This window comes from Capsaspora owczarzaki (assembly GCF_000151315.2).
Source record: "Capsaspora owczarzaki ATCC 30864 unplaced genomic scaffold supercont2.2, whole genome shotgun sequence".
NCBI classification, from domain to species: Eukaryota; class Filasterea; order Ministeriida; family Capsasporidae; genus Capsaspora; species Capsaspora owczarzaki.
This window is the reverse complement of record NW_011887293.1, coordinates 152,836-175,503: the sequence shown is the minus strand read 5'-3', so window position 1 is coordinate 175,503 and position 22,668 is coordinate 152,836. Positions and strand designations below refer to the sequence as shown.

The 22,668-nt window shown below is 54.9% G+C and overlaps 7 protein-coding genes across 7 annotated transcripts; 5 read left to right on the top strand and 2 right to left on the bottom strand.

Annotated features, from left to right (window-relative positions):
- Window positions 1–39: 39 nt before the first annotated feature.
- Window positions 40–2,906, bottom strand: CAOG_01236 (phenylacetyl-CoA ligase). The gene is made up of 7 exons (XM_004349706.2): window positions 2,341–2,906; window positions 2,091–2,175; window positions 1,316–1,977; window positions 1,025–1,202; window positions 774–942; window positions 511–665; window positions 40–403 (listed from the first exon to the last, which is right to left on the bottom strand). Exons 1-7 carry the CDS (start codon window positions 2,890–2,892, stop codon window positions 105–107), a joined length of 2,100 nt encoding a protein of 699 aa, XP_004349756.1. The 5' UTR covers window positions 2,893–2,906; the 3' UTR covers window positions 40–104.
- Window positions 2,907–3,904: 998 nt separating this feature from the next.
- CAOG_01235 (6-pyruvoyl tetrahydropterin synthase) lies at window positions 3,905–5,116 on the bottom strand. The gene is made up of 4 exons (XM_004349705.2): window positions 4,859–5,116; window positions 4,643–4,665; window positions 4,423–4,550; window positions 3,905–4,225 (listed from the first exon to the last, which is right to left on the bottom strand). The coding sequence occupies exons 1-4, from the start codon at window positions 4,995–4,997 to the stop codon at window positions 4,102–4,104; spliced, it is 414 nt and encodes a 137-aa protein (XP_004349755.2). The 5' UTR covers window positions 4,998–5,116; the 3' UTR covers window positions 3,905–4,101.
- A 244-nt stretch (window positions 5,117–5,360) lies between these two features.
- On the top strand, window positions 5,361–8,516 carry CAOG_01234 (hypothetical protein). The gene is made up of 6 exons (XM_004349704.2): window positions 5,361–5,457; window positions 5,968–6,023; window positions 6,664–6,925; window positions 7,039–7,173; window positions 7,306–7,424; window positions 7,517–8,516. The coding sequence occupies exons 1-6, from the start codon at window positions 5,391–5,393 to the stop codon at window positions 8,369–8,371; spliced, it is 1,494 nt and encodes a 497-aa protein (XP_004349754.1). The 5' UTR covers window positions 5,361–5,390; the 3' UTR covers window positions 8,372–8,516.
- Window positions 8,517–8,811: 295 nt separating this feature from the next.
- On the top strand, window positions 8,812–13,963 carry CAOG_01233 (hypothetical protein). The gene is made up of 3 exons (XM_004349703.2): window positions 8,812–9,237; window positions 9,510–9,906; window positions 10,037–13,963. The coding sequence occupies exons 1-3, from the start codon at window positions 8,846–8,848 to the stop codon at window positions 13,832–13,834; spliced, it is 4,587 nt and encodes a 1,528-aa protein (XP_004349753.2). The 5' UTR covers window positions 8,812–8,845; the 3' UTR covers window positions 13,835–13,963.
- A 1,265-nt stretch (window positions 13,964–15,228) lies between these two features.
- On the top strand, window positions 15,229–16,929 carry CAOG_01232 (hypothetical protein; the record flags this gene model as incomplete). The annotated part of the gene is made up of 1 exon (XM_004349702.2): window positions 15,229–16,929. Exon 1 carries the CDS (start codon window positions 15,232–15,234, stop codon window positions 16,927–16,929), a length of 1,698 nt encoding a protein of 565 aa, XP_004349752.1. The 5' UTR covers window positions 15,229–15,231.
- A 321-nt stretch (window positions 16,930–17,250) lies between these two features.
- CAOG_01231 (RING-box protein 1a) lies at window positions 17,251–17,526 on the top strand (the record flags this gene model as incomplete). Its single annotated transcript, XM_004349701.2, has 1 exon — window positions 17,251–17,526. The coding sequence occupies exon 1, from the start codon at window positions 17,278–17,280 to the stop codon at window positions 17,524–17,526; it is 249 nt and encodes an 82-aa protein (XP_004349751.1). The 5' UTR covers window positions 17,251–17,277.
- A 2,003-nt stretch (window positions 17,527–19,529) lies between these two features.
- CAOG_08489 (hypothetical protein) lies at window positions 19,530–22,648 on the top strand (the record flags this gene model as incomplete). The annotated part of the gene is made up of 1 exon (XM_011271769.1): window positions 19,530–22,648. A coding segment is annotated over one exon (3,119 nt), but the record flags the coding sequence as incomplete, so codon positions are not given.
- Window positions 22,649–22,668: the final 20 nt, after the last annotated feature.

Here is a 22,668-nt window from a genome sequence, read left to right as displayed (position 1 = left end):
TAACCAAACAAAAATGCGCTAAAAGGCATCTGAAGACCATATTCGTTGACATTTTATTGCGGTGGAGGAATTGGTGATCATCAAGAAATCACGCAATGACAGCTTTAGGGCTTTGACGTGGAAGCAGACGCAGCAGAGGCTTCGGCTTTGAGCTGGTCACGAAGGATGCGGCGAAGAATCTTGCCGCTGGGAGACTTCGGGATGGCTTCGACAAAGCGAACGCCACCCTGCAAGCGCTTGTGCGTGGCAACTTGGCCTTCGACAAACTTGGCCAGTTCGTGGTCAGCCACGTGAGCATGCGTCTGCTTCTTGACAACGAAAGCAACGGGCAACTCGCCGTGTCGCTCGTCGTCCTTGGGCACGACTGCCGCATCCGCCACGCCAGGATGGGAGAGCAGGATACCTTAAAAATAAACAATGAGACGAATGGAGATCGAGGGTGCAGTGAGCGAACGTACAGAGCTGTTCAAAAAAGAGGCAGCCAACAAAGCGCACGCCAGCTCGACAAACCTTCCAGCTCGGCGGGCGCCACTTGGAAACCCTTGACTTTGATGAGCTCTTTGACGCGGTCGACAATGTACAGGTAGCCGTCCTCGTCGAATCGGCCAATGTCGCCGGTGTGCAAGTAGCCCTCGTCATCAATGGTCGCTGCCGTGGCTTCCGGACTGTCCGTGCCAAAATACAGAGTAACGATCAAGACCAGTGGTGAGTCAGCGACGTGATCACGAAATCCGACAGGCCTTCGTCCGATCTAAACCACGCGCGCAGCCTACCGTTGCCAATAGCCCAGCATGACCTGAGGACCCTTGAGCAGAATTTCACCCTCCTGGTTGACACCGACAAACTTGCCAGTGCCGTGGTCAAACACCTTGGCTTTCGTGTTGGGGCCAAGGGGACCGACAGAGCCTTGCTTGATGAGATGGTCTGGAGTCAGGGCCGCCACTGTCAGAACGATGCACAACAAGATGAGTGTGTCAGCAACAACAACGACGCCATCTGCCAAGCAAGGTTGAGCGTTTTGTACTTGGTGATGTTTCGGTCATGCCGTACGCCTGCTTGACTTGGACTTTGAGACGTTGGATGACTTGCATCTCCATGTCGTGGCTGAGAGGCGCAGCACCGCTAAACAGCTGACGCAACTGCGGGAACTTGTACTTGTCCACCAACGGGTGCTTGGCGAGCGCGACAACAACCGGCGGGGCCTGAAAGGCGGCAAAGCGCCAAAAAGAAAGGCAAAGAGCAACGAGGTTTGATGAGATGTGCGAAAAGCCAAGAAAAACAAATGCAAAAGGCAGAGGGGAAAACTGAAACTTACCACATGCGCCACAGTCACTTTGTGCTTGCCAAGAGAGTCGAGGAAAGTGGGAAGGTCAAACTTTGGCATGACCACGAGCTTGATGTCGCGGTAGAGGGCCACGAGTGCAATCATGAAGCCATAAATGTGGTAATACGGAAGAATGCCAATAAAGACGTCCTTTTTGCCATCAAGATGCTGCTCGAGCGCCGAGAACTGCAAAATGTTACCAACAATGTTCCGGTTGGAGAGGCAAACACCCTTGGGCAACCCAGTCGTTCCAGAGCTGTACGGCAGAACCAGGACGTCGCGGAAAACATTCACGTGCGGCTTGGGGTAGGGCTTGTTCGCAAGCGCGCCCGTCTCCATCAGCTTCTGGAATGGGACCATCTCAACGCTTGCCGAAGGATCTTGAACCTTGGCGTGCGGATGCTCGCGGCGGTGCTGGGCGACCACGGGCGCAACATGAGCGTGCGTCGGGTTGCCCTTGCCGTGGTGCTGCTCGTGCCGGTGGCCATGACCGTCGCCAACCACAACGACGTGCGTGAGCTCGACACCGTACTCCTTGGCGTTGTTAATGACGGCGTGCACAGTGTCCAAAAGCGCGGCGGACGTGATGAGGACCTTGGCTCCGCTGTCCTTGAGCTGGAAGGCGACTTCGCGAGGCTCGTATCCCGGATTGACTAAAAGGAAAGAAGGGTGGAGAATGAGTTGAATATGATTGGGGGAAGAGCGAGGAGTGAGCCAATTCGTTTTGAATTGTCAGAGAACAGTCAAACAAACACTTTCGACGTACTCAACGTGGTGGTCGCTCCGAGAGAAGCGCTGCCAAGCAGCGAGTAGTAAAACTCGAACGAGTTGGGCAGCAGCATGCCAATAACCTGTCAACAGGGTGTGTCAGGTTGGATTGTACGTTGTGAGTTGTGAATTCGCTCCTCCACCAGATGCACCCCTCCCAGCCTGATCATCTCAACAATGCATGAAATGGCTTCTTCTTCTTCGTTCTTCTTCTTCTTCGTCTTCTTCTTCTTCATTTCTGCGCTTACGTCGCCATCGCGAACGCCAACCAGCGGCGAGGAGAGACCTTGCGCAGTCGCTTCAATGTTGTCGTGCAGCTCCTTGTACGTGAGGTCCTGGCCCGTGAATGCGTTCGACAGGATGACCCTGTCTGGCGTCGATGCAACGCGCGACTTGATGATGTGGCCGACAAAGTCAGCCAGCGAGACCTCCGGGATGGTAATGTCGGCCAGCGACGCAGATTGGAAGACCGGGACGCCGCTCTCCGCGCTGCCTGGCACGACCGCGACGCCTGGCGCCGACCGCTGCTTGGCTCCGGGCTCGTTCGCTGGCTTGGTGTGCGTCGTCGTGTGGTGGTGCGAGCGCGCAACCGCGGCACTCGTCGTCAGCAATCTCGACTGCATCACGTCAAGCGGATTGTTGGAGCGCAATCCCAATCCTGCTGCTCCTGCTGCTGCTGCCACCATAGCTCGCGGCTGGCGCCCGGCAGACACGGCCGGCAGTGTGGTCGCAGTCAGGGTCGCCGCCGCTGCCGATGTGGCCACGCGGTACAATCGGCGTTGCAGAGTCGCAGTCAACATGTTGTGCGTTGAAGGTACACAAAAAAAAAAAAAAAAAAAAAAAAAAAAAAAGGGAATGAAAATCTTGAAAAAAAAAAAAAAAAAAGTTGGATTTTTGGATGTTTGGATTTTTGGAAATCAGACAAAAATGGTGAACTTTGACAAACAACGATTAGAGTTGAACGACACAATGTTGAAAGGGGGGGGGCAAGATTTGGTGAATGGATTGAGAATGAGTGTGTAGCTGTGAATGTGTGTAGACGCTGGCGAATTGGTTGTTGAGTTTTGTCTCGATCTCACCCGTTTTGAGCCACCTCGATGAGACAGGGAACGATCGCTATTGCATGGTGAACAGTGTCAATAAATTGCGAAAAGAGAAACGAGTAGGTCGAATGGAGATGGGGGAAAACGTCCAGTGCAGCTGGCAAAAAACCTCGAGAAAACCGGAAACGGCACAAAGTGGTAACTTGGAACACAGGGATCGCATGGCGAGGAGCACATTCCACCCGTGAGCTTCATTATAACAGGCACAAAATATTGTGGTTTGAGCTTTTGAACCTATCGGATCGCGAGTTTTGCTGAGATGAGGTGGGTTTCGAGGTCTTGCGAGGTCTGCCGGAGTCAATCGGTCTAATACGAGCCGTGCTCTTGCGCTTTTGCAACTTTGTGACTATAATGGAAATGGCCTGTGTTCTGTGTTATAGTTTATGTCGAATTTGGCGGATGCTGAGGCTTCTTTGTGAAACGGGTACAAAAATCGTGTAATTATGAAAATTTCAGTTCAGCAACTTGAAAAACTCGTTTGCACTCTGCTGTACCGCTTTTTGTCGATTATTTTTTGCGCGATTTCCGAGCACGCGCGCACCCCAATGGACGTAACGACAGACTTATACTCATAAATACTAGCAACCCAAAGCTTTTGGCAGCTGGAAACAAGGAGCAACGCACGAAATCGTCAACAACCACCACTTCGTCATCCTGTCGGACTACGGTCCAAGTCCTGATCATGAATTATACAAGCGACTACACGGCATTTCGCTGCTTCGGTCAACATGCACTCTGGCTGTTATTGAAAATGGAGAGAAAAACGCTCTTGTATCACAAATCATGTCACAGCCGACAGAAAAGCAATGAATCCAGAGATCAACTTGCGCCCCAGCACCACCACGTGCTCCCAATAGCCAGCAGCAACAGGCCGCAGGGTGCTCTCGCGGACAACATGCCATCAGATCAATCCCCTCGGTAGATGATGACATTTCGATCCGTCTCGTGAATGCAGACCTCGTACAGCCGCCCTGCTGGTAGCAATGGCACCAATTGGCGCCAAATGTAAACGGCGAGATTTTCGGTTGTGCTAGGAATGGAGCACACAAACGGAAAGGTTGAAAACAAAGTGAGCATTGACATTAACATTTCATCCAACGAAAGCACTCTTCTCTTATTTCCTGCCCCCCTTTTTCCACCGACAGTCAACCTCGAGAGCAGACGTTGCAACTCTTGCTGCATGTCTCTTTCGTGTTTTGCCCCGACACTGGTCGCAGCACAATGTACCTTGGTACGGTTGCGAAATACGGAACATCCTTGTCCAGGTGTTTGTGGTCGAGCGGCTCCATGATGGCTTGTCGCATAATTTCCTTCAGATCTGTCAAATTCATGACCATTCCTGTCCTTGGATCGATCTACAACCCGCACGAGTTCCGACATGGTCAGCAATCAGCAATGCACTCTGCTCTCGCACGTTTGGGTCCCAGCACAGCAGCAACGGACTCACCTCGCCGCGGATGACGACTTCGACTGGATGGGTCCCAAAACACGGAAAATGTCCACAGATTCAAGCCCAGACGCACACGCACACGCACACCGCAGCAGCAGCGGGAGCACGGAGTATTCCAAAGCGACACGCGACGAGACGCGCAACAAGGTCAGCTCGCTCTCTCCGCTGTCCATCCGACCCCCCTTCGCAACCGAGAGATGGAGTCAGGCGTACCTTCGTAGTTGTGGCCGTGTCCGTTGGGATTGTTGCACTTGCCGAATATCGCGACGTTGTCCGCGTCCGACAGCTCTGGCGAGTGGAGTCTGTGCGCCGCGCTGAACGACTCGCGCCGACTCAAGTACGCAATCGGCATTTTGCTTTGTGTTGAAAGTGTGTGTGTGTGTGTGTGTGTGTGTCGGTTTTGTGGCTGGGCTGCTCGTCAACGTGCGTGTGAATGGGCAGCAATGTGAATCACTTTAGAGAAACGAGGAGTGGTATCCAAAACCGTTCAATCGATATCAGCATCCTCCATCATATACTTTACTCATTGCTGTATGCCACTACGCAGTGAATGAAGTGGATGAGCGAGTAATTACAATTTTGCATTGAGCTTTTTTCCCCACCTTTCACCTTCTCTCCCTTCCTCACCACCAACCCAACCCCCCTCTCAATCATTTCTTTTCTTACCATTTAGACTAATCATCCATCTCTGTCTATTTTGTCCCTTTCACTCTTGTATTTTTATTTCCATCCTTCTTTTTCAGTCATGCGCGCTGCCCTGTCGCTCGTGCTTGTAGCGCTCGTCGCAACGCTCGCTGCGTCTGCCAAGCCACGTACGCCCTCTGCACAACCACAATCCATTCCAACCCTCAGGGCACTGTCCCGACTCTCTTCAACAACAACAAAACAAGCAAAAGCCCCATTCCCTACTCCATTGAGCTCGGGAGGGCGTCTGGCTTCAATCGATGAAAGAAGAAGAAGAACCAAGTTTTTTTTTTTTTTTTTTTTTTTTTTTTTTTTTTTTTTTTTTTTTTTTTTTTTTTTTTTTTTTTTTTTTTTTTAGCCTTTTTGTCATGAGTGGAATCGCAGTGGGGAAAAAACCCATTGAATTTTTTTTTTTTTTTTTAGTTTTTCCCCCCATTTCATTCTGCTTTCTCCGCTCTTCTTTCCACTGCTCCCCGCTTCACACCTCGACCCGAACTGGAGCACACATTGTCTCAACCCTGGGCTGTCGACTTTTTTTGCTTGGAACTCGGTCTGAACGACAAACTCCACTCACTCACGCTTGCTTCAAAACTTGTTGGCCTTTTTTTTTTTTTTTTTTTTTCTCGCTGACAATGCAGAGCTGTTCCACGACCGAAGCGGCGACGTCGTTGTCTTCCCCGTCAACCACGACTCTGTAAGCACCGATGACCTCACCCCCATCTCGCAGACCAAGCGCCCTTTCTCGAGTGAAGCAGAACCCCAAGCACAAGAACCAAGTTTTTTTTTTTTTTTTTTTTTTTTCCAAAAGCTCAATGCCCCATGAGCTTCTTCTCTTCCCCCCCGCTTGTTGGTGGCTCGCTGTCAACGCCAAGGCTCTCCTCTCCGGCGCTTCATTGATCAAGAGGCGTCCCCGCTTTTCCTCATCAATCCAGCGTCGTTTCGCCGTTTTCAAGCCGGGTGAACAAAAGGAAATCGAAAAACAAAAAGCATCATGAAAAAAGGGGGAAAAAGCCTGAAAACGAAAAAAGCACATGAGGCTTTTTTTTTTTTTTTTTTTTTTTTTTTTTTTTTTTTTTTTTTTTTGCTGTGATCTTTATTGCTTTTGATGGTTGCTTTTTCGGTGTGGTGGTTGGAGACCCCGGGGGTGGGGGTGGGGGTATTGTTCTTGGGACTTGACTGCATCGAGCCCTGTCGCTTCAGCACTCGGGATCAGAGTCAAGTCAACGCTCATTCGTTAGGATTGCTTTTTGACGCATCGTCGACTCTCTCTGATACTCACTTTCTTCCTCTCCACCCCGCACATCTGTTTTTTTTTGCTGCATGCATCAACAAAGGCCCGGCACTCCAAGTTGGTGATTGCCAACAGCCCCGCGGGCGTCAAGTTCTCGGCCTTCACTGGCGACGAGACTCTCCGCCTCCGCCAAGTCGCCCCCCTCCTCTCTGCCGCCATGCAAATCCCCATGCCCGTTATCGCCGACGATGTCTTCCCCGTCCGCCCAAACGCTGCCAAGGCGCTTGAGGCTGCGCTCCCCGAGACCGACTTTCTCCACCGCCCTTCGGCCAACGTTTTGATTGTCGTTCAAAACGCTGCTTCTGGTATGCCTTTGGTCGCATCGTGCCTGCCCTCCTTCGCGTGTTGTCTCTGCACCTTTTTTTCGTGTGTCTGCGCAGAGTGTTCCTCACAACTTCCATGTTTCCATCACAAACAGACATTTCCCTCGAGGCTGAGACCGTCTTCCCCGTCCAACACCGCGTTGGCAACCCGCTCGTTTCGCTCATGACTGCCCTCACCGGCGCCCGTCCCGGCCAACATGGCATTATCGGCTCTGCTTGGATGAACAAGAGTACGTCGAGAGGCTGTTTTTGTTTTCGCCTTATTGTTTCGTGTGATTTCCACTCACTCACCTCTGTTTTCTCTCCTTTTCTCGCTCCTCTCTCTTTTTCGCTCACACCTTGGGTGCTTTCGCTCTCCTCAGACCGTGAGGTTTCTGCCTTCTCGTCCGCCTACTCTGGCTCCACCCACAGCTCGATTCTCGACACCTTCACTCAAGTCTTCAACGAGTCCCTCACTCTCTCCGTCTCTGCTGATGCTCAGGTAGGTCGTGCACTGACCCTATTGTGGGCACCGTGCCCGCGTTTGGCTGTTTGGACAATGTCTTACCACAATCCCATTTCCCAAACTGTTAGATGGCTGCTGCTGCCAACGTGCACGCCGCTCTTGCCAAGACTGACGCGCAAAAGTCCAACCGCGTCGTTCTTTCGAACGTGACCCCTTCGCTCCGCCTCGCTGCCGCGCTTGCTGGCGTCGAGTCGACCCCCGAGACCTTGACTGTTACTCTTGCCAACGGCCAGACTGTCAAGTTCACTGCTGCTGATTCTGAGATGGTTGCCCTTGTCGCCGAGCTCAACCTCTTCTACTCTGCCCTCGCCTACCTGAACGCTCGCAACTCGTTCGAGCCCGAGATGGCCACCTTTGTGCTGTCGTCCATGTCCGGCGTCCGCGCTGCCTACTCGGAGGAGCGTCTTGCTGCCGCCGTTGCCCTCGTCAACCAGTTCATTGCCTCGTTCAGCGCATCGGCCTCTGCCCGATATGGCGGCAACGCCCTTGTTGAGGTCTTGCTCCTCGACACCGCTCCCCTTGCCATTTCCACCGAAAACCTCGACGCGCTTCTTGACGCCGTCAAGCCGCACTTGCCCAAGGCCGTCGCCGACACTTTTGCCAGCTTGTTCCCCAACGTCTACACCAAGGAGTCTGCCCAAGAGGCCGCGTGCGCTGCCCTCAAGAGCACTGTCGCCAACCGCGAGCTGCCGTTCGCTGTTCGCTGCCGCTCGGATGTCGTTGCTTCCGCCACTGCTTCTCGCCGCGACGTTGCTGCCGCCACCACCACCGACATTTGGCCCGAGATGTTCAACATTATTCTCTGGCTCTTCCTGCTTTTGGCCATTGCCCTCGTCCTCGTCGTTTACTCGCTCATGTACCTCGACCCTGGCTATGACAGCGTCATCTACCGCATGACCAACACACGCCCTAAGAGCGACTAAGCGCCAGTAGCGAGCGATTATCTTTTGCTTTTTTTCTTCTTCTTTTCGTTATATTTTTTTGTCGACATCCTTTTTTTTTTGTTGGTGTTTTCTTTGTCAGTGTGCGTGTCAATTTTTAAAAAAGAAACTCTTCCGCTCATGCATGTATTTGTTTATCGACCGTTCATCTTGTTCTTTTCATCTCGTGTGTAGTCTTGCTTGTGGCAGTGTTTGGGTTTTGAATGGTTGCTGCCTCCAACCGTCTTCCAAATCAATTCCATTCAATTCCAACCCATCTCATCCAACCCCGTTCAATCCAGATCCAAATCCAACATCCAGTTCAGTTTGGGCTCTGAGTGGCTCAGTCGTGTTTTGCTTCCCTTTCGTCTGCCTGCTCAACATTGAACTCGCACACTTTTTTCCTTCTTCCTTCTTCCTTCCTTCTACGTCTTCGTCTTCGTCTTCTTCTTCTTCTTCTTCTTCTTCTTGACTTTCATGTCAGTGTCGGACACGCATTACGCTGCGCTCGAGCGTGGCTTTGATGTCCTGCATGAGCTGCTTGAGCTCCGTATCGATCTCCTCGAGCGCCAAGTCCACGGCGTTGCCGAGCTCCTCCTGCAGCCGCTCCTCCCTGCGACCGCGTCCGTCGCCTCGCTGGTGGCTGCCTCCATTGATGCTTCGTCCTCTGTCTCTGTCTCTGGCGATCATCCTGCTCCTCCTGCTCCTGCTGCTGCTGCGTCCTTCTTGCCCGCCATCCGATTGCACTCGCGCCAATGCCGCATCCTCCGTGCCAGCGTCGCCGATCGCCGCGGCGTCTTCCAGCCAGCGCAACATGAATGGTTTGATCCGCGCCTCAACATTGCCAACGACCCCGACGTCGCCTTCCTGTGAGTCCGTTTTTGCTCTCGTGTTTGTGTTGCTGGGCGCGCAACTGTTGAGATCGCTGTTCTTTTTTTTTTGCCATTGAAGGGCCCGCCGTCGTTGGATGATTCGGGATGCCACACACTCTCAGAGTCTGAGATTTCTGACATGTCATGAAATTCTGAAATTTCTGACATGTTGAACATTTTCGATTTGATCGTCTCACGTTTGATTGTTGTTTTTGGTTTGACTTGAAAAACAACTCTGCCCGGGACTTTGGTTGTGATTCTTCTCGTAGAGACACGCATTGCCTGTTTTCAGATTACCGAACGGCGTGCAGCAAGGGCGACGAGGGCGAGTTGACAGTATTCTTGCCGGCGGGCACCATTCTTGTCAACCGCATTCCTGTTCAACCCGCCCAGAGCGCAGGGGCTGGAGCAGCTGCCGATCCGAACGAGGATGGCACCACAGCTTCGGCCATGGAAGTGGACCAATCCGAGGCACAGACCGCGGCGGCTCCTTTACCTCTATCAGATGATTCGTTCGTACCATCCGATCACTACACTGTCGTGCCGTTCCGAGTGCGCATCGAGTACGAACTGGTGCAACCTGTGGGCGGCTTGCATTTTGTCCTTCCCGACCCGACTCGCGGCGCCTTTGCGGATCGACAGCCGCACATGTTTAGCGAAGGCGAGGTAAATAAGAGCAATGTTCAAAAAGTTGTGTCTGTGTGTGTGTGTTTTTTGTTTGCAACGCTGCAACAAAGATGTGGCGGCTGAACGTTCGGCGGGACGTTTCTAATGCTTACTTTTGCACCTTTTCCAGCAACATGGATCCGCGAGACTATGGATGCCGTGTGTCGATACCTTGACAGACAGATGCAAGTGGGACATTCACGTCATTGTCAACCCAGGCTTGAGCGCTGTATGCTCTGGAGACTTGTTAAGCCAGCAGCAAGTCGCCCCCGGCAACCGCGACGAAGGCTGGCGCTACTTTCACTATGCCTTGAATGTGCCGACCGTCGCTGGAGCAATCGGCATCGCCGTGGGACCTTTTGATATCTGGGGTGACCCGCACGCAAACCGAGTGACCCACTTTGCGCTGGTCGGTCTCCTGCCCGAGCTCATCCAAAGCACCCAGATGACGGGCTCGTCTGTTGAGTTCTTTGAGCTCTACTTTGGCATGCCCTCTCCCTTTGGCTCCTACCACCAGGTCTTTGTGGAAGAGTGTTTTGACGATGTCTTGCGCTTTGCTGGCATGTCCATCTTCTCGTCGCGGTTGCTACACTGCGAGCGCGTCATTGATCAGCCTGTCGAGACGCGATGCGCTCAGGCCTACGCACTGGCATCCCAGTGGATTGGCTTCGGCATCACGATGGAGCGTGGCAGCGATGAGTGGCTTGTTGAGGGCCTTGCGCGGTACATTTCGGGCTTGTTCCGAAGACAAATGTTTGGCAACAACGAGTACCGATGGTGGATTGAGCAAGAAATGGAGCGCGTGGCACAGGCGGATGTCAATTTGCCACCCCTGTGCTCGGATGGCCTGGATGTCAACGACCCGGCCTTGGCGCGCTTTGGCGAATTGCGGCGCCGCAAAGCCAATCTTGTTCTCCGCTTGGTCGAAGGCCGCATTGGCATTGAAATGGTCCAGCGTGTCGTTCACACGGTTTTCACGCGCCTCAAGCAGGCGACCGCCGGGAGCGCAGCGCAAGCCAGCGCCAATCGCCCCAAAGACAAGGACGACGACGACGACGACGATGCGGACAACAGCCACCGCAAGTCTTCTCGAGGCCATGCCAGCTTGACGCACACTGGCACGCACGGCGCCGTGCTCTCGACCAAGGAATTCTTCAAGGTGGTCAAAAAGGTCTCTGGCCACGAGCTCAAACTGTTTGCCGAGCAGCTCGTGTACGAGTCGGGCTCGGCCCTGCTTGAAATCTCTATGCTCTTCAACAAGCGTCGCAATGCCATCGAGGTCGAGTGCCGGCAGCACGTCTGCACGCGTCGCCACCCCTACGGCGAGCAACTCACGTCGAGTGCGCGAGCATCCAACGCCATGGGCCAATCACTCTCGAGCGACGTGCTGCAGGAGGCCATGGCTGACCACATAAGTCCCGAGGATCTTGATCCCGACGTCGCCAACAACCCATTTGCCATGCAGCAACGTGCCAAAGACGCGGCGGCCGCTCGGCTAAACACTTTTGGTCACGCGCGCTCCACCGTCACGAGCGCCACAATGGCCTACTACCCTGGCACGTTTGCCGCGCAGTTTTCCAACCATCTGCCAAGCACCATGAGCCTGGAAGAAGTCCAGCAACACAGCATCATGCTCAACGAACGCCATGGCTCGGGCCACAACTCGAGCACCCACACAGCATCAGCCCTGACCGTCGCCCTGTCCAACTCGGGCAGGGGCCTGATCAAGACGGGCGCCATCAACTTTCATCTTCACGAGTTTGATGGTGCCTTTGACCACCAAATGCGCATCGAGGCCGAGCAGCAGACCATGGAGCTGCCCTTGGTCACCAAGGCAGGTCGCGCTCGTGCGAAAAAGAAGCGTTACGTGCTCGAAACGGGCGAGGACATTGAGCTCGATCTGATCGCGGTCGAGCGTGACATTAATGTGCAGCACGAGGCCATCAAGAAGCTCGCCGACCGGCCATCGCTCGCGACGTGGACGACGTTGGTCAAGGTTTTGCACAACGAGCGCGTGTTTCATCGGCTACGGCTGGCCGCCGTGTTTGCGCTTGCGTCCATGGCGTCGCTCGATCCGAATTTGAATGGCATCCGCTACCTCATGGACGAGTTCCGAAAGCGCTTTTGCATCACGAGCCACCAGCGCGACAAGGAAACACAGCACGCGTTCGCCTACTTGAATGTCAAGGCCCCGCCTTCGCCCCCGCCACCGACTGCTGCAGTGCCAAACCCGCCAGTGGTCTCGGCCTTCACCGACTATCTCGTCGAGCCCAACGACTTTACCAATTTTGCCAACTACCACCTGAAAAAGGCCTTTGTGCGCGCGCTGGGCACCATTCGGCTGCGGCGCCCAGGTCTGCGCAATCCCCCGTGCCCGTGGGGCGTGGTGCGCTTTTTGCTCGACGTGCTCGAGATGAATGACAACTCGGTCAACCCGTACACGGACGCGCATTACATTGCCGCCATCATTGACGGACTGGCCGAAACGGTCACGGACGACTACGACCTCAAACCCACCGACACGCTCCCCTTCCCGTACGAGCATCCCATCCACGTGATTCTGGCCGAGTTTACGCGGTTGCTCTCGCTCGAAAAGCTCAATCCTTCGTATCGGCATGTCGTGGCCGTCAGCTGCTTGAACGGCATGTCCCTCATTCAGGCACGGGGCGTTCTGACCATTGATATCGGCGTCTTTTCCAGTCATGCGCGGTATGGCCATTTCACCGACGTGCGACTCGCTGCCATGCGCGGATTATGGGCAATGACGCTAGTGTCGCCGTTGGCATCCGCGGCGACCATCGCCACGGCGCAGCGCGCCATCCACAAGCTCCTCAAGCTGGCTGAACGGGATCCGGAACCCATGGTGCGCTGCCATGCCGTGCTGCTGCTGCTCGAGCGCCCGCCACCCGTCACCATCATCACCCACGACATGATGACGCGCGTCTGGGAGCTCGCCACTGCGTCCAACGCTGTCTATTTCAAGCGATTGCGGCATTTGGCGTTTGTGCTGCACGTCACGCTGGTTCAGTCGATGGTACGCGCACACAAAATCCGGTTTGATCCCGACGCGCCGCGGGCAACGCGCAAGATTGTCATTCGTCGTGTCAAGGCTCCAGCAGTGCCTGGCGTACCACCATCGGCAGGCTCTGCTGCTGCGCCGTCGGACCTCGACCACGGTGTGAGCGCCCCACCAGCCAGTATGTCGTTTGTTGTCTCGACTGCGCAGCCATCTGTCGCCAAATCCGAGCCGGCAGTAGCGGTGCTCTCGAATGGCCATCATCATCATCATAACTATCACTCGACAAACGTTGTTGGCGTTGACAGCGACGCGCAAGCCATGTCGATTGATGAGGAGGATGCCGAGGACGAGGCACACGGCGACGGCGCTGACATTGATGTCGAGACCACACACCCTGCTGCCTTCCATGACGCAGACAGCGAGGAACACGACGGCAATCCATTGCAGCGTCAGAACTACGGGTCGAATGGCCTGGATCAACATGAGGAGGCACCCATTGATATTGATGGCGATCTGCTTCATCCGGCAGAGATGGACCACGAGGGTGGAACGCACGCTGGTGCGAGTAGTAGCAGCAGCAGTGGCTTTGTTGTGTCGTCGGCTCCTGTTGGTGCTGGATCGACCTTTTCAGTCAAGCACAGCACCGACGCGACGACGGCAGGCGAGGCTCCAGTCCAGCACGAAGCCGAGTCGTTGAACGAGAACGTGTCTGTTGCTGCAGGTGACGAGGGTGCTTCTTCTTCGTTTGCTCCGGACAACGAGGTTGCACCGTTGGTCGACGAAAGTGCGCCATTGGAACAAGTCAACGCACAGGCGGATGCGCCAGATGCCTCGCTTGCTCCAGTCGACAAGGTTGATTCATTTGCATCTGTCGATCCACAAGCGACCGCCATGTCTGACGCGATGTGAAGGGATGTGAGCGTTCGGTGTTGTTTGTCTGTTCTTTGTTGCTGACAGTTTTTGGTGATTTCTTTTTTTCGTTGTATTTTAGCTTTGCCAATGCACATGTTGTTGGTATTTGAGTTGATTCTTTATTGCAGGACAATGTTGGATTTGTTGTGTTGTCTGAGTTTCCACTCCTTTTTCTTTTCATTTTCGTTCATTTTCGTTCATTTTCGTTCATTTTTTTTCTTCCTTTTTCCTTTTTTTTTTTTTTTCGGTAAGTTCTTCTCATCTTTGACCTCGTTCCTTCTTTCTTCGTGCGCGTGCGTATATGTGTGTGTGTGTGTGGTCTCTGCCTTCGTCTGCCTTGCGTTGTTCCGTTCGTGTCGCTGGGGTTCACATTCTGCCATCGTGGCTCTTGTTGCATTTTTTATTTTATTTTATTTTATTTTATTTTATTTTTTTGACTGAAAATCCATTGCCGAAACTGCAGACGTGGCAGCTTTTTTTTTTTTTTCAATGTTCCCGCCCTTCTTCCTCGACAAGCATGCGATTTTTTTTTTTTTGGTTTGCGGCGGCGCTGCAGCTCTTCTGATCTTGCGTTCGTTGCCAGCATCGTGACTATCTGATTCCTTCCATCGTTGTCCTGCCCGCACACTGCATCTTCTTTGCCTAGCGTTCTCAATGCATTTCGAGTCAAAAGCATTGAAAAACTCACCTCCAACTTTTTTTTTTTTTTTTTTTTTTTAATGTTGGGTTCCTCGGTCTCTCCCGCGCGTGGCTCATTCCCCCCTCCTCCGCCCTGTCTTGCTTTGTTCTCCAGAGTCCCTCTTCCTTTCCCTTTCCTTTCCCTCGGTCTCGCCGGTGCCGCCGTTCTCCTCGTTTCTGCTCTTGACGTGGCGCAGCTCGTTTCGGTCAGAGTGACGTCAGGCTTGCCTTCGCCGCTTTCCATCGCTCTCCCTCGGCTCGGCGCAGTCCTTGTTTTTTTGGTTGTTCAACAATCCAACAACAACAACAAACCCAACGCTCAATTCTCAACAAAAACACTGCGACCTGAACTGAGCTGAACCCGAAAACACCGCCAAAAAGCAAAAAAGCAACAAGGCACAAAAGCACGTTTTTTTTCACCAACAGAAATCGTTTTTTTTCACCAACAGAAATCCTGGTTTTTGAACAAAATGACGGACGACTTGCTCAACGACTTGGAGTGGGACATGGCATCTGCGCTGTTCCTCGAACAACAACAACAACAGCAACAACAGCAGCAACAACAGCTGGCGCTCGACCCGCTCTCGCAACTCCAGCTCAACTTGGAGCAGCTCCGACAGCAGGACGAAATTGCCTCGACTCTCTCGTCCCACTCGGTGACGTACGACCGCCTGTCGCTCGGCGGCAGCGATGCGGGCTCCCCGGGCTCGGGCACAATGGCGGAAAACAGCTCGCCGCTGCCGTCTGCGCCGGACGCGTTTGCCCCCACCGTCAACTGGGACGCCCTCCTGCAACCGCAGCAACACCAGCCATCCTTCCTCCCTCCGCTGTCGTTCTTGACTGGCGGCGCTCCTTTCGGCTCGTCCGTCGCTGCGACTGCCCCTTGCGCCCTCCCCAACCCCGCCATGAACGGCGCCCACAACACGCTCGTCAACATCCCGTCCATCATGGACTTTGTGGGTGACACGTTTGACGTGCTCGAGCAGCAGGGCACCTTCCGCGACGACTCGTTTGACGCTGTGATTGAGCAGCCGTTCAGCCCCTTGCCGCCATTAGAGGATCCCGAGGACATTCTGCGTCAGCAGGGCTTTGCCCCGCACGCGTATGGGTTTGCCGACGAGGACGACAACGACAGCGATGCAGACTCGGCTGGCTCAGACTCGGACTCTGACGACAGCAAGCCAAAGCGCGGCAACAAGCGGTCGTCTGCTGCAGCCCGCCGCTTGGCTCCCGGCGCTGCCCAGGCTGCCGGCGTGCTGCTCGCAAGTGCCCCGCGCAAGTCATCCGGCCCTCGAACGCTCCAGGACTTTATGGACGAGCTCACCGAGGAGGAGCGCCGCGGCATGGCGGCTGAAAAGATGGACATCAAGTATGGCCATCCTCTCACCAAGGCCGAAGAGCGCACCCTGAAGAAGCTGCGCCGCAAGGTCCGCAACAAGATTTCGGCCCAAGAGTCGCGCAAGCGCAAGAAGGAGTACATGTCGGGCCTGGAGGCGCGCGTCAACGTCTACACGAGCGCCAACGTGTCCCTCCGCGGCCGCGTCAACAAGCTCGAGGAGCGCAACCGCTCCTTGGCCGTGCAGGTGCGCAAGCTCCGCAATCTGCTCGGCTCTGTGGCTTCTGCCGCGTCCACCACCGTCTCGACCATCACTGGCGGTCTTGGCGCGAACGCTGGCCTGTTTGCGGGCGAAGACGCACTTTTGCCGACGAATGTCGCGGACGTCAAGTTTGCCGCTGCAGAGTCTGGCGTCGCACCGGTCAAGGACGAGTTCTCGTCCATGTCGACTGCCGCCGCTGCAGCAGCCCGCCGCGCGCCCGTCGGCTTTGGCCGTGTCTCGAATGTCAGCAAGGGCGTCTGCTTGATGATGGTGTTGCTGTCCTTCTCCATGTTTGGCTCGCTGCCACTGAACACGCGCGGCGGTGCTGGCCTGACTGGCAACGCCACGCTCGATGCTGCGGCGCCGCTGCTGTCTGGCAGCTCGTCCGACATGTACCGCATCTCGCGCACGCTCAAGTCGTTCGAAAGCTCCAACATGGTTGCGACCGTGCTGGCGAACGGCAACCAGCAGGAAGCGCTGACCGCAATGCAGCACGTTCACTTGCGCGAGCCGCTCTCGGTTGTTCCGCCTGCCGCCTCGACTGCCACCAACGACAGTCAGCTCACCAGCACCAGTAACTCGCTCCCCGTTTCGAACGAGGTCACTGTGGCGCTCGAAGTGCTCCGTGCTCAGGCGCCTGCCAAGCTTGCCGCGCTCCTTCAGACATCCGACGCCAAAGCCCTTGCTGGCGGCCTCCTTTCTCAAGCAGCGGGTGCATCGCGTCTTTCCGCCGCTGCCCCCGCCAGTCTTGGCGCTGCCGCGACCCACGAGCGAGCCGCACTGGCTCGGTCTCCCGTGGATGCTTTGAGTGGTTGAAAAAAAGCCTGTTTTTGGTTTCCTACTTTGTTTTGATGCCTGACCAGCAGTGATCTGTGTCGTTCTCGATCGAGGAAAACAAAAACAAGCGTCCTTCAACCTGAAGCAAACAAAAAACAAAGAAGAAAAACTACCATTTGGCTAGTTTTTTTTTTTAAAAGTTTTCCTTCCCCTGCTTTATCGGATGCGTCTGCTTGTGTTGATTGTTGGCTTATTTTCTTCTTCCTCTTCATCAGAGTTTCAATGCATGTTTTGCTTGCTTTCTCAGTTGCTGTATTATACAAACATTCTTCAAATCGTTCATTCATTCTTCATTTTTCTACGAAATTTCTTGTCGTGCCCAGACGAATGAAGGTCCGCGTCAAGAACTGGAGCGCAGTGGCCGTGTGGCGCTGGAAGGTGGACGACGACACCTGCGGCATCTGCAGAATGGCGTTTGATGGCTGCTGCACGGACTGCAGGCTGCCTGGCGACGAGTGCCCGCTCGTTTGGGGCCAATGCAAGCACTGCTTCCACATGCACTGCATCCTCAAGTGGGTCCACTCGCCGAACGCCAACCAGCTGTGTCCCATGTGTCGTCAAGAGTGGAAGTTCTGATTTGGCGACTGGAGCCGCGATGGTCGTCCGTTCGACAAGGCAACAAAATGAAAATCATGAACAGCTGCTGCGCCACGGGCGAGGCCTCGCCGACACGCGCATTGATCGCATTGATCACTAGTTTGACTCAAGGAAGGACCAAACGACTCAAGAATGACCAGGGTCACTGCATCCGCTGCGCTCGCAGCTCGTCGCACAAACGAAAAATTTGGCGCCAAAATGGATTGCGCTTCCAAAGGATTTTGCCTCCATTGATCGGAGAGGACTTTGCTCCAGAACGAGCGCAGGGGTGCCATTTCACTGCGAGGTAGCCAACCGGCACACGACTGTCCGTGGTAGCAGCACCCAACTTTCCTTGTTCCAACAAGGTTTGCCCAAAACGTTTTCGCTGCGAGATGCTCAGACTTGCGACTAGAGTGCTCGTGTGATGTGTATCTTGTGTGTCAATACACGTACTGCGACAATCTCAATGCTGATCATACAGTAACTACAGGACTTTGGCTGTGGGTGGCCATGCAGTTTTCATCTCCAAGGAATCATCCGCTTCTAGATCTAGCAGTTTTTGTTGCGATGGGATGGTTGAATTGAGGACAAACTTCTTCGAGACTACCTTCTGCTTGTTGTTGTTGCTTGTTGATGTCATCGAGTCACTCTTTTTTTTTTTCTTCTTTGTCATTGTTCTTTGTCATTGTGCGTTCATTGTTGCTCGTTTTTTTTTTTTTGTTTCCTTTCGTGCTTCTCTCAGTACTCCTCCACCACCCTCCACCCCTCACCAAAACCACACTTCAGTGCACCCTCACGAGCCTCTCGCTTTCAGGGATGGAGACGAGTCGGTCCAGCCTTCGTCCAACTCCATGCAACGTCATCCTTCCCCAAAAAGCGCTCTTTGATCCAGTTTGACGCGACGCAAAGCAGCACTGCCACGACAGCGTCCTCAACAAAACTAGCATCCATCAAAACAAAAGCTCATCGGAGGCTCCATCTCGGGACTCGGGGGAACCCGGGGTGCGCAGACACTGTTCGTTCGAGGGCGCGAAACTGCTGAGAACGAAAAGTGCCCTTCAATTTCAATGAAACATGCAAAAAAAAAAAAAAAAAAAAAGGGCCAAACGTACAGCCAATGACGGAACGTGACGCTGGCGCTCGTCGTCGCTCGTTCGGTGCGCAACCTAGCACTGCGACTGCGACCCTTGGTTCCGAGCACTCGTTGTTGCGACAGGGAAGCCTTGCACTTGCAGGCGCTCGTCAGTTTGGGGCCGAGCTATGGGGTTGGGCTTTTTGCATTCGCTTTTTTTTCTTTTCAGTGACAATGTTGGGCGAGAGCGTGTGTATGCGCGATTTTGCCTGCTGGGTCAGAGGCTAGGAAGGCTCAGCGACGTCTAGCAGAGTCCCAGCGCCATGGCCGCTTGGAGACGGGGAGAGGGGGTGTCCAACTCTCCAAAAACGCCAAAAAAAAAAAAAAAGCCAAAAACAAAAAAAAAACGGCAACCATTACCTCATACAATATTTTCCAGTCAGCCAAATGCACAGCACATCCAACCTGCGGGATGAGAGCATATGCGAGGAATACGGCTTTTTTGTTTGGGGGGAGTTTGTCAGTGCCTTTTTGCCCTTCTGCTTTCAATCTCAAAATCGCGCTTCTAGCTGAGTGTGCACTCACTGAACTTTTTGCGTCACAGATTTTTTTTTTTCCTTTTGGTTGTTTGCAAATTTTCTCAGATTACTCCATCACTCAGTCATTCGTACTCGTTTGTGCCACTCTCCTTGGCTTGGTTCCTGGTGCATCTCGTCATAACAAAATCGCACTCTCAACGACACGAACCAGAACGCGAGGATTTTGACCATCACAACTAAAACCTATTTGGACAGCCAACCAATCCGCCTCATCCCCCCACCCCAATCTCGATCTCGACCTGCGAATGCCAGCTGCTCCTGGATCAAACCCAGCTATTCCTGCCGTTTCTTCTTCGCTGTCTTCGTCTGGATCTGAGGCTTCTGTCACCATGGAGTCGAGCTGGGCTCTCGTCAACGCTGCCACCGCCGCGGAAAACGCCGCTGCTGGCACTAGCACAAACTCGATCGGCGAAGATGGCACCTGGACCAACATTTCGTCCGTGTCCGGGGCCTTCAGCGTGGCACTGGGCGTGTCTGTCGTGGCCTCGACCGCCTCTTCGCCCGCCGAGCCCGTTTCTGTCTCTGTCACATCCACCGCTGCAGACGCCAGCGGCTCACTGTCTGCCGACTCGGCCACGATCGTAGAGGACGCTAGCATACACACCATCAAGTCGCCGCACGCACGAATTCCCACTTCTGCTGCTGCTCAAGAAAGCCTTGGCGCATGCTCGCCTGCTCCGTCGTCTGTCTCGGCGCTTGCCACAGGCCCTGGAAGCTCGGCCGTCTCTGTCGCCGGCTCGACCTCTGCCGGCATCAACTCGTGGGCGACGCTTTCGCCGGACGATGTGACTGCGTGGGTGGCCAACGGTCGCTTCCAACCCGTGTCTGCGTCTGCGGGTGGCCAGCTGGCGTCTGCAGCTTCCTCCTCGTCGTCACCCCCAACGGGCGGTGCCCATGCCGACGGCGATTCCGTTGCTGGCGATTCTCTGACGGACACTGCCTGGGGCCACTCTGACCGGACCCTCCAGCACCGCCGTGAATCTCCCGTCGTCGACTATGCTGATTACGAGTTTGGTGACGATGATTTGATGGATAACGCGGCATTGCTGCAGGAAGGCACCTTCAAGACGCACGTCGGAATCAGCTCCCACGTCACCTATTCCCAGGCGTCGCGGCGACTGTCCAGTTCGTCCTCGTCTTCTTCGTCCTCGTCTTCTTCGTCCTCCCGCTCCTCCCGCTCGTCGACGGGCTCCTTCGAGTCCAAGCCCTATCTCGACTCGCACCGTGTCTACCACGATGTGACTGGTGAGGCGCTTGGACGACTCCCCACGCGCTCGCCTTCCAGCGTGCCCTCCTCGCCCAAGGAGGATGGTGGCTGGGAGGCATTCCTCACCCCACAGACGCGCCATCTCCAGCCGGGCGAGGCCGATCTTGACGACTTTAACGATCTCGGTCGCAACCGGACTGCCGTCCCACCACCGCGTCCCGTCGCCGCGACCACCACCACCACCACCGCTGCCTCCAAAGCGGGAAAGAATCGCTCCTTGCTGGACGACGATGACGATTTTGGCATTCCTTCCATTGCGTCCATGTTTGAAGAGCCAACCAACTACGCTTCCACGTCCTCGCGCACCATTCCCTACTGGCGTGACGAAAATGAGGTTGCTCGCGCTGGTCGCGGGGTTGGCGGTCTCGCGGGCTTGCGCAACCTCGGCAACACGTGCTTTATGAACTCGGGCCTGCAGTGCTTGAGCAACATTGCGCCGCTCACGAGCTACTTTGTGAGCAACGCCTTTGTGGACCACATTAATCGCGACAATCCGCTCGGCCTCAAGGGCAAGATGGCCGACGAGTATGGCGCGCTCATCCGCGAGCTGTGGAGCGGCAAGTTTGACTGCGTGGCGCCAAACTCGTTCAAGAAGGCGCTCGGTTCGTTCGCCACGCAGTTTGCCGGCTATTCGCAGCAAGACTCGCAGGAATTCCTCGCCTTTTTGCTGGATGGTCTGCACGAGGACCTCAACCGCGTGCTCAAAAAGCCATACGTGGAGAAGGTCGAGTCCACCTCCACCGACAATCTGGAGGAAGTGGCACAAGAGGCCTGGCGACGACACCTGCTGCGCAACCAGTCTGTTGTCGTCGACTTGTTCCAGGGCCAGTTCAAAAGCACCGTCATTTGCACCACGTGCAACAAGGTCTCCATCACGTTCGACCCGTTCATGTACGTCTCGGTCCCCGTGCCCGTCTCGAACGAGCGCGTCATCGTAACTCACTTTGTTCCGCGCGACACCCAACTTCCCGTCGTGCGCATGAACGTGACTGTTCCCAAGACGGCCAATCTGCCCATCCTGCGCGCCAAGATGGGCGAAATGCTCAAGGTGCCGTCGTCGTCGCTTGTTGTTGTCGACCATTTCAAGAGCTACGTCTTTCGCGTTCTGGCGGACGACATGGACGTTCGCGAAATTAGCGAGAGCGATGAGATTGTCGTGTACGAGTCGCTCCCGCCTGTCGATCTCCCCGCCGCCGATCCCGCGCCACAAAACCTAACCAACAAGGATGCAGCATCTCCCAGCCCGCTGCCGGCTCCCGAGCGCGCTCCTGGCATGCACCCCGAGCTCTATTCTGGCATTGGCTTCAACTCTGTCGTGACGACGACCGAGGCCGATCATAACGTTGCTCTTGAGACGGTCGATGCCATTGTGGATGCGATTGTTGCCGTGGGCGCAACCGGCGACAAGGGCAAGGCGTTGGAGGCCGATCCTCCCGTGTATGTCGCTGACGAAGGAGTGGTGCCTGCTGCTGCTGCTGCTGCTGCTGCTGCCAACACTTCTGCACCCACCCCCGTCGCCGCTGCGCCAGTTTTGCCGCCCGCCAAGGAGCCTGCATATCTGCCGAATGGAAAGCGCATCTGCAAGATCTGCTGGGAGGAAAAGTACGACCGCGATCTGATGCAGCACCTCATCCCCAGCTGTCGGGAGCTGTTTTGCAAGAACTGTGCCGAGGATTACGCCGAGCGCGTCTTCCTCGACGCCCGCATGAAACTCAATGCACTCAAACGCGACAAGAAAGCCAGCCGCGAGCGAAAGCGAATGGAGGCTCAAGCCAGACTCGAGGAGCGCCAACGAATGAGCGAGGTCGGCGAGACGGTCAAGGTGATTGTCGACTCGTTGGACGGCGACGAGACAACCGTCTTGGAATGCGACCCGCTCAGCGTTCCCGTCATGTTTGGTGCTGCAACGCCCTCTGCAACCACATCGGCGGCGAATGCCGATCTCGACGACGACGACGACGACGACGACGACTTTGATACACCCATTGCCCGATTTGGATGCGGACGACATGGACCTTTCCTTGCCCAGCCTGCAAGGAGAACATTGACCCCATCACGTTCAAGGACGTCGCCGTCACGGAACGCCCTGTTGCTGGTCCACGCTCTGTTCCAGCCAAGTCTGTGTTCTTGTAACCATCCTGCGCAACCTTGGGCACCCGCTTCCCCAGAACGGCAAGCTCTGTAGAGACTGGTTTGGCGTG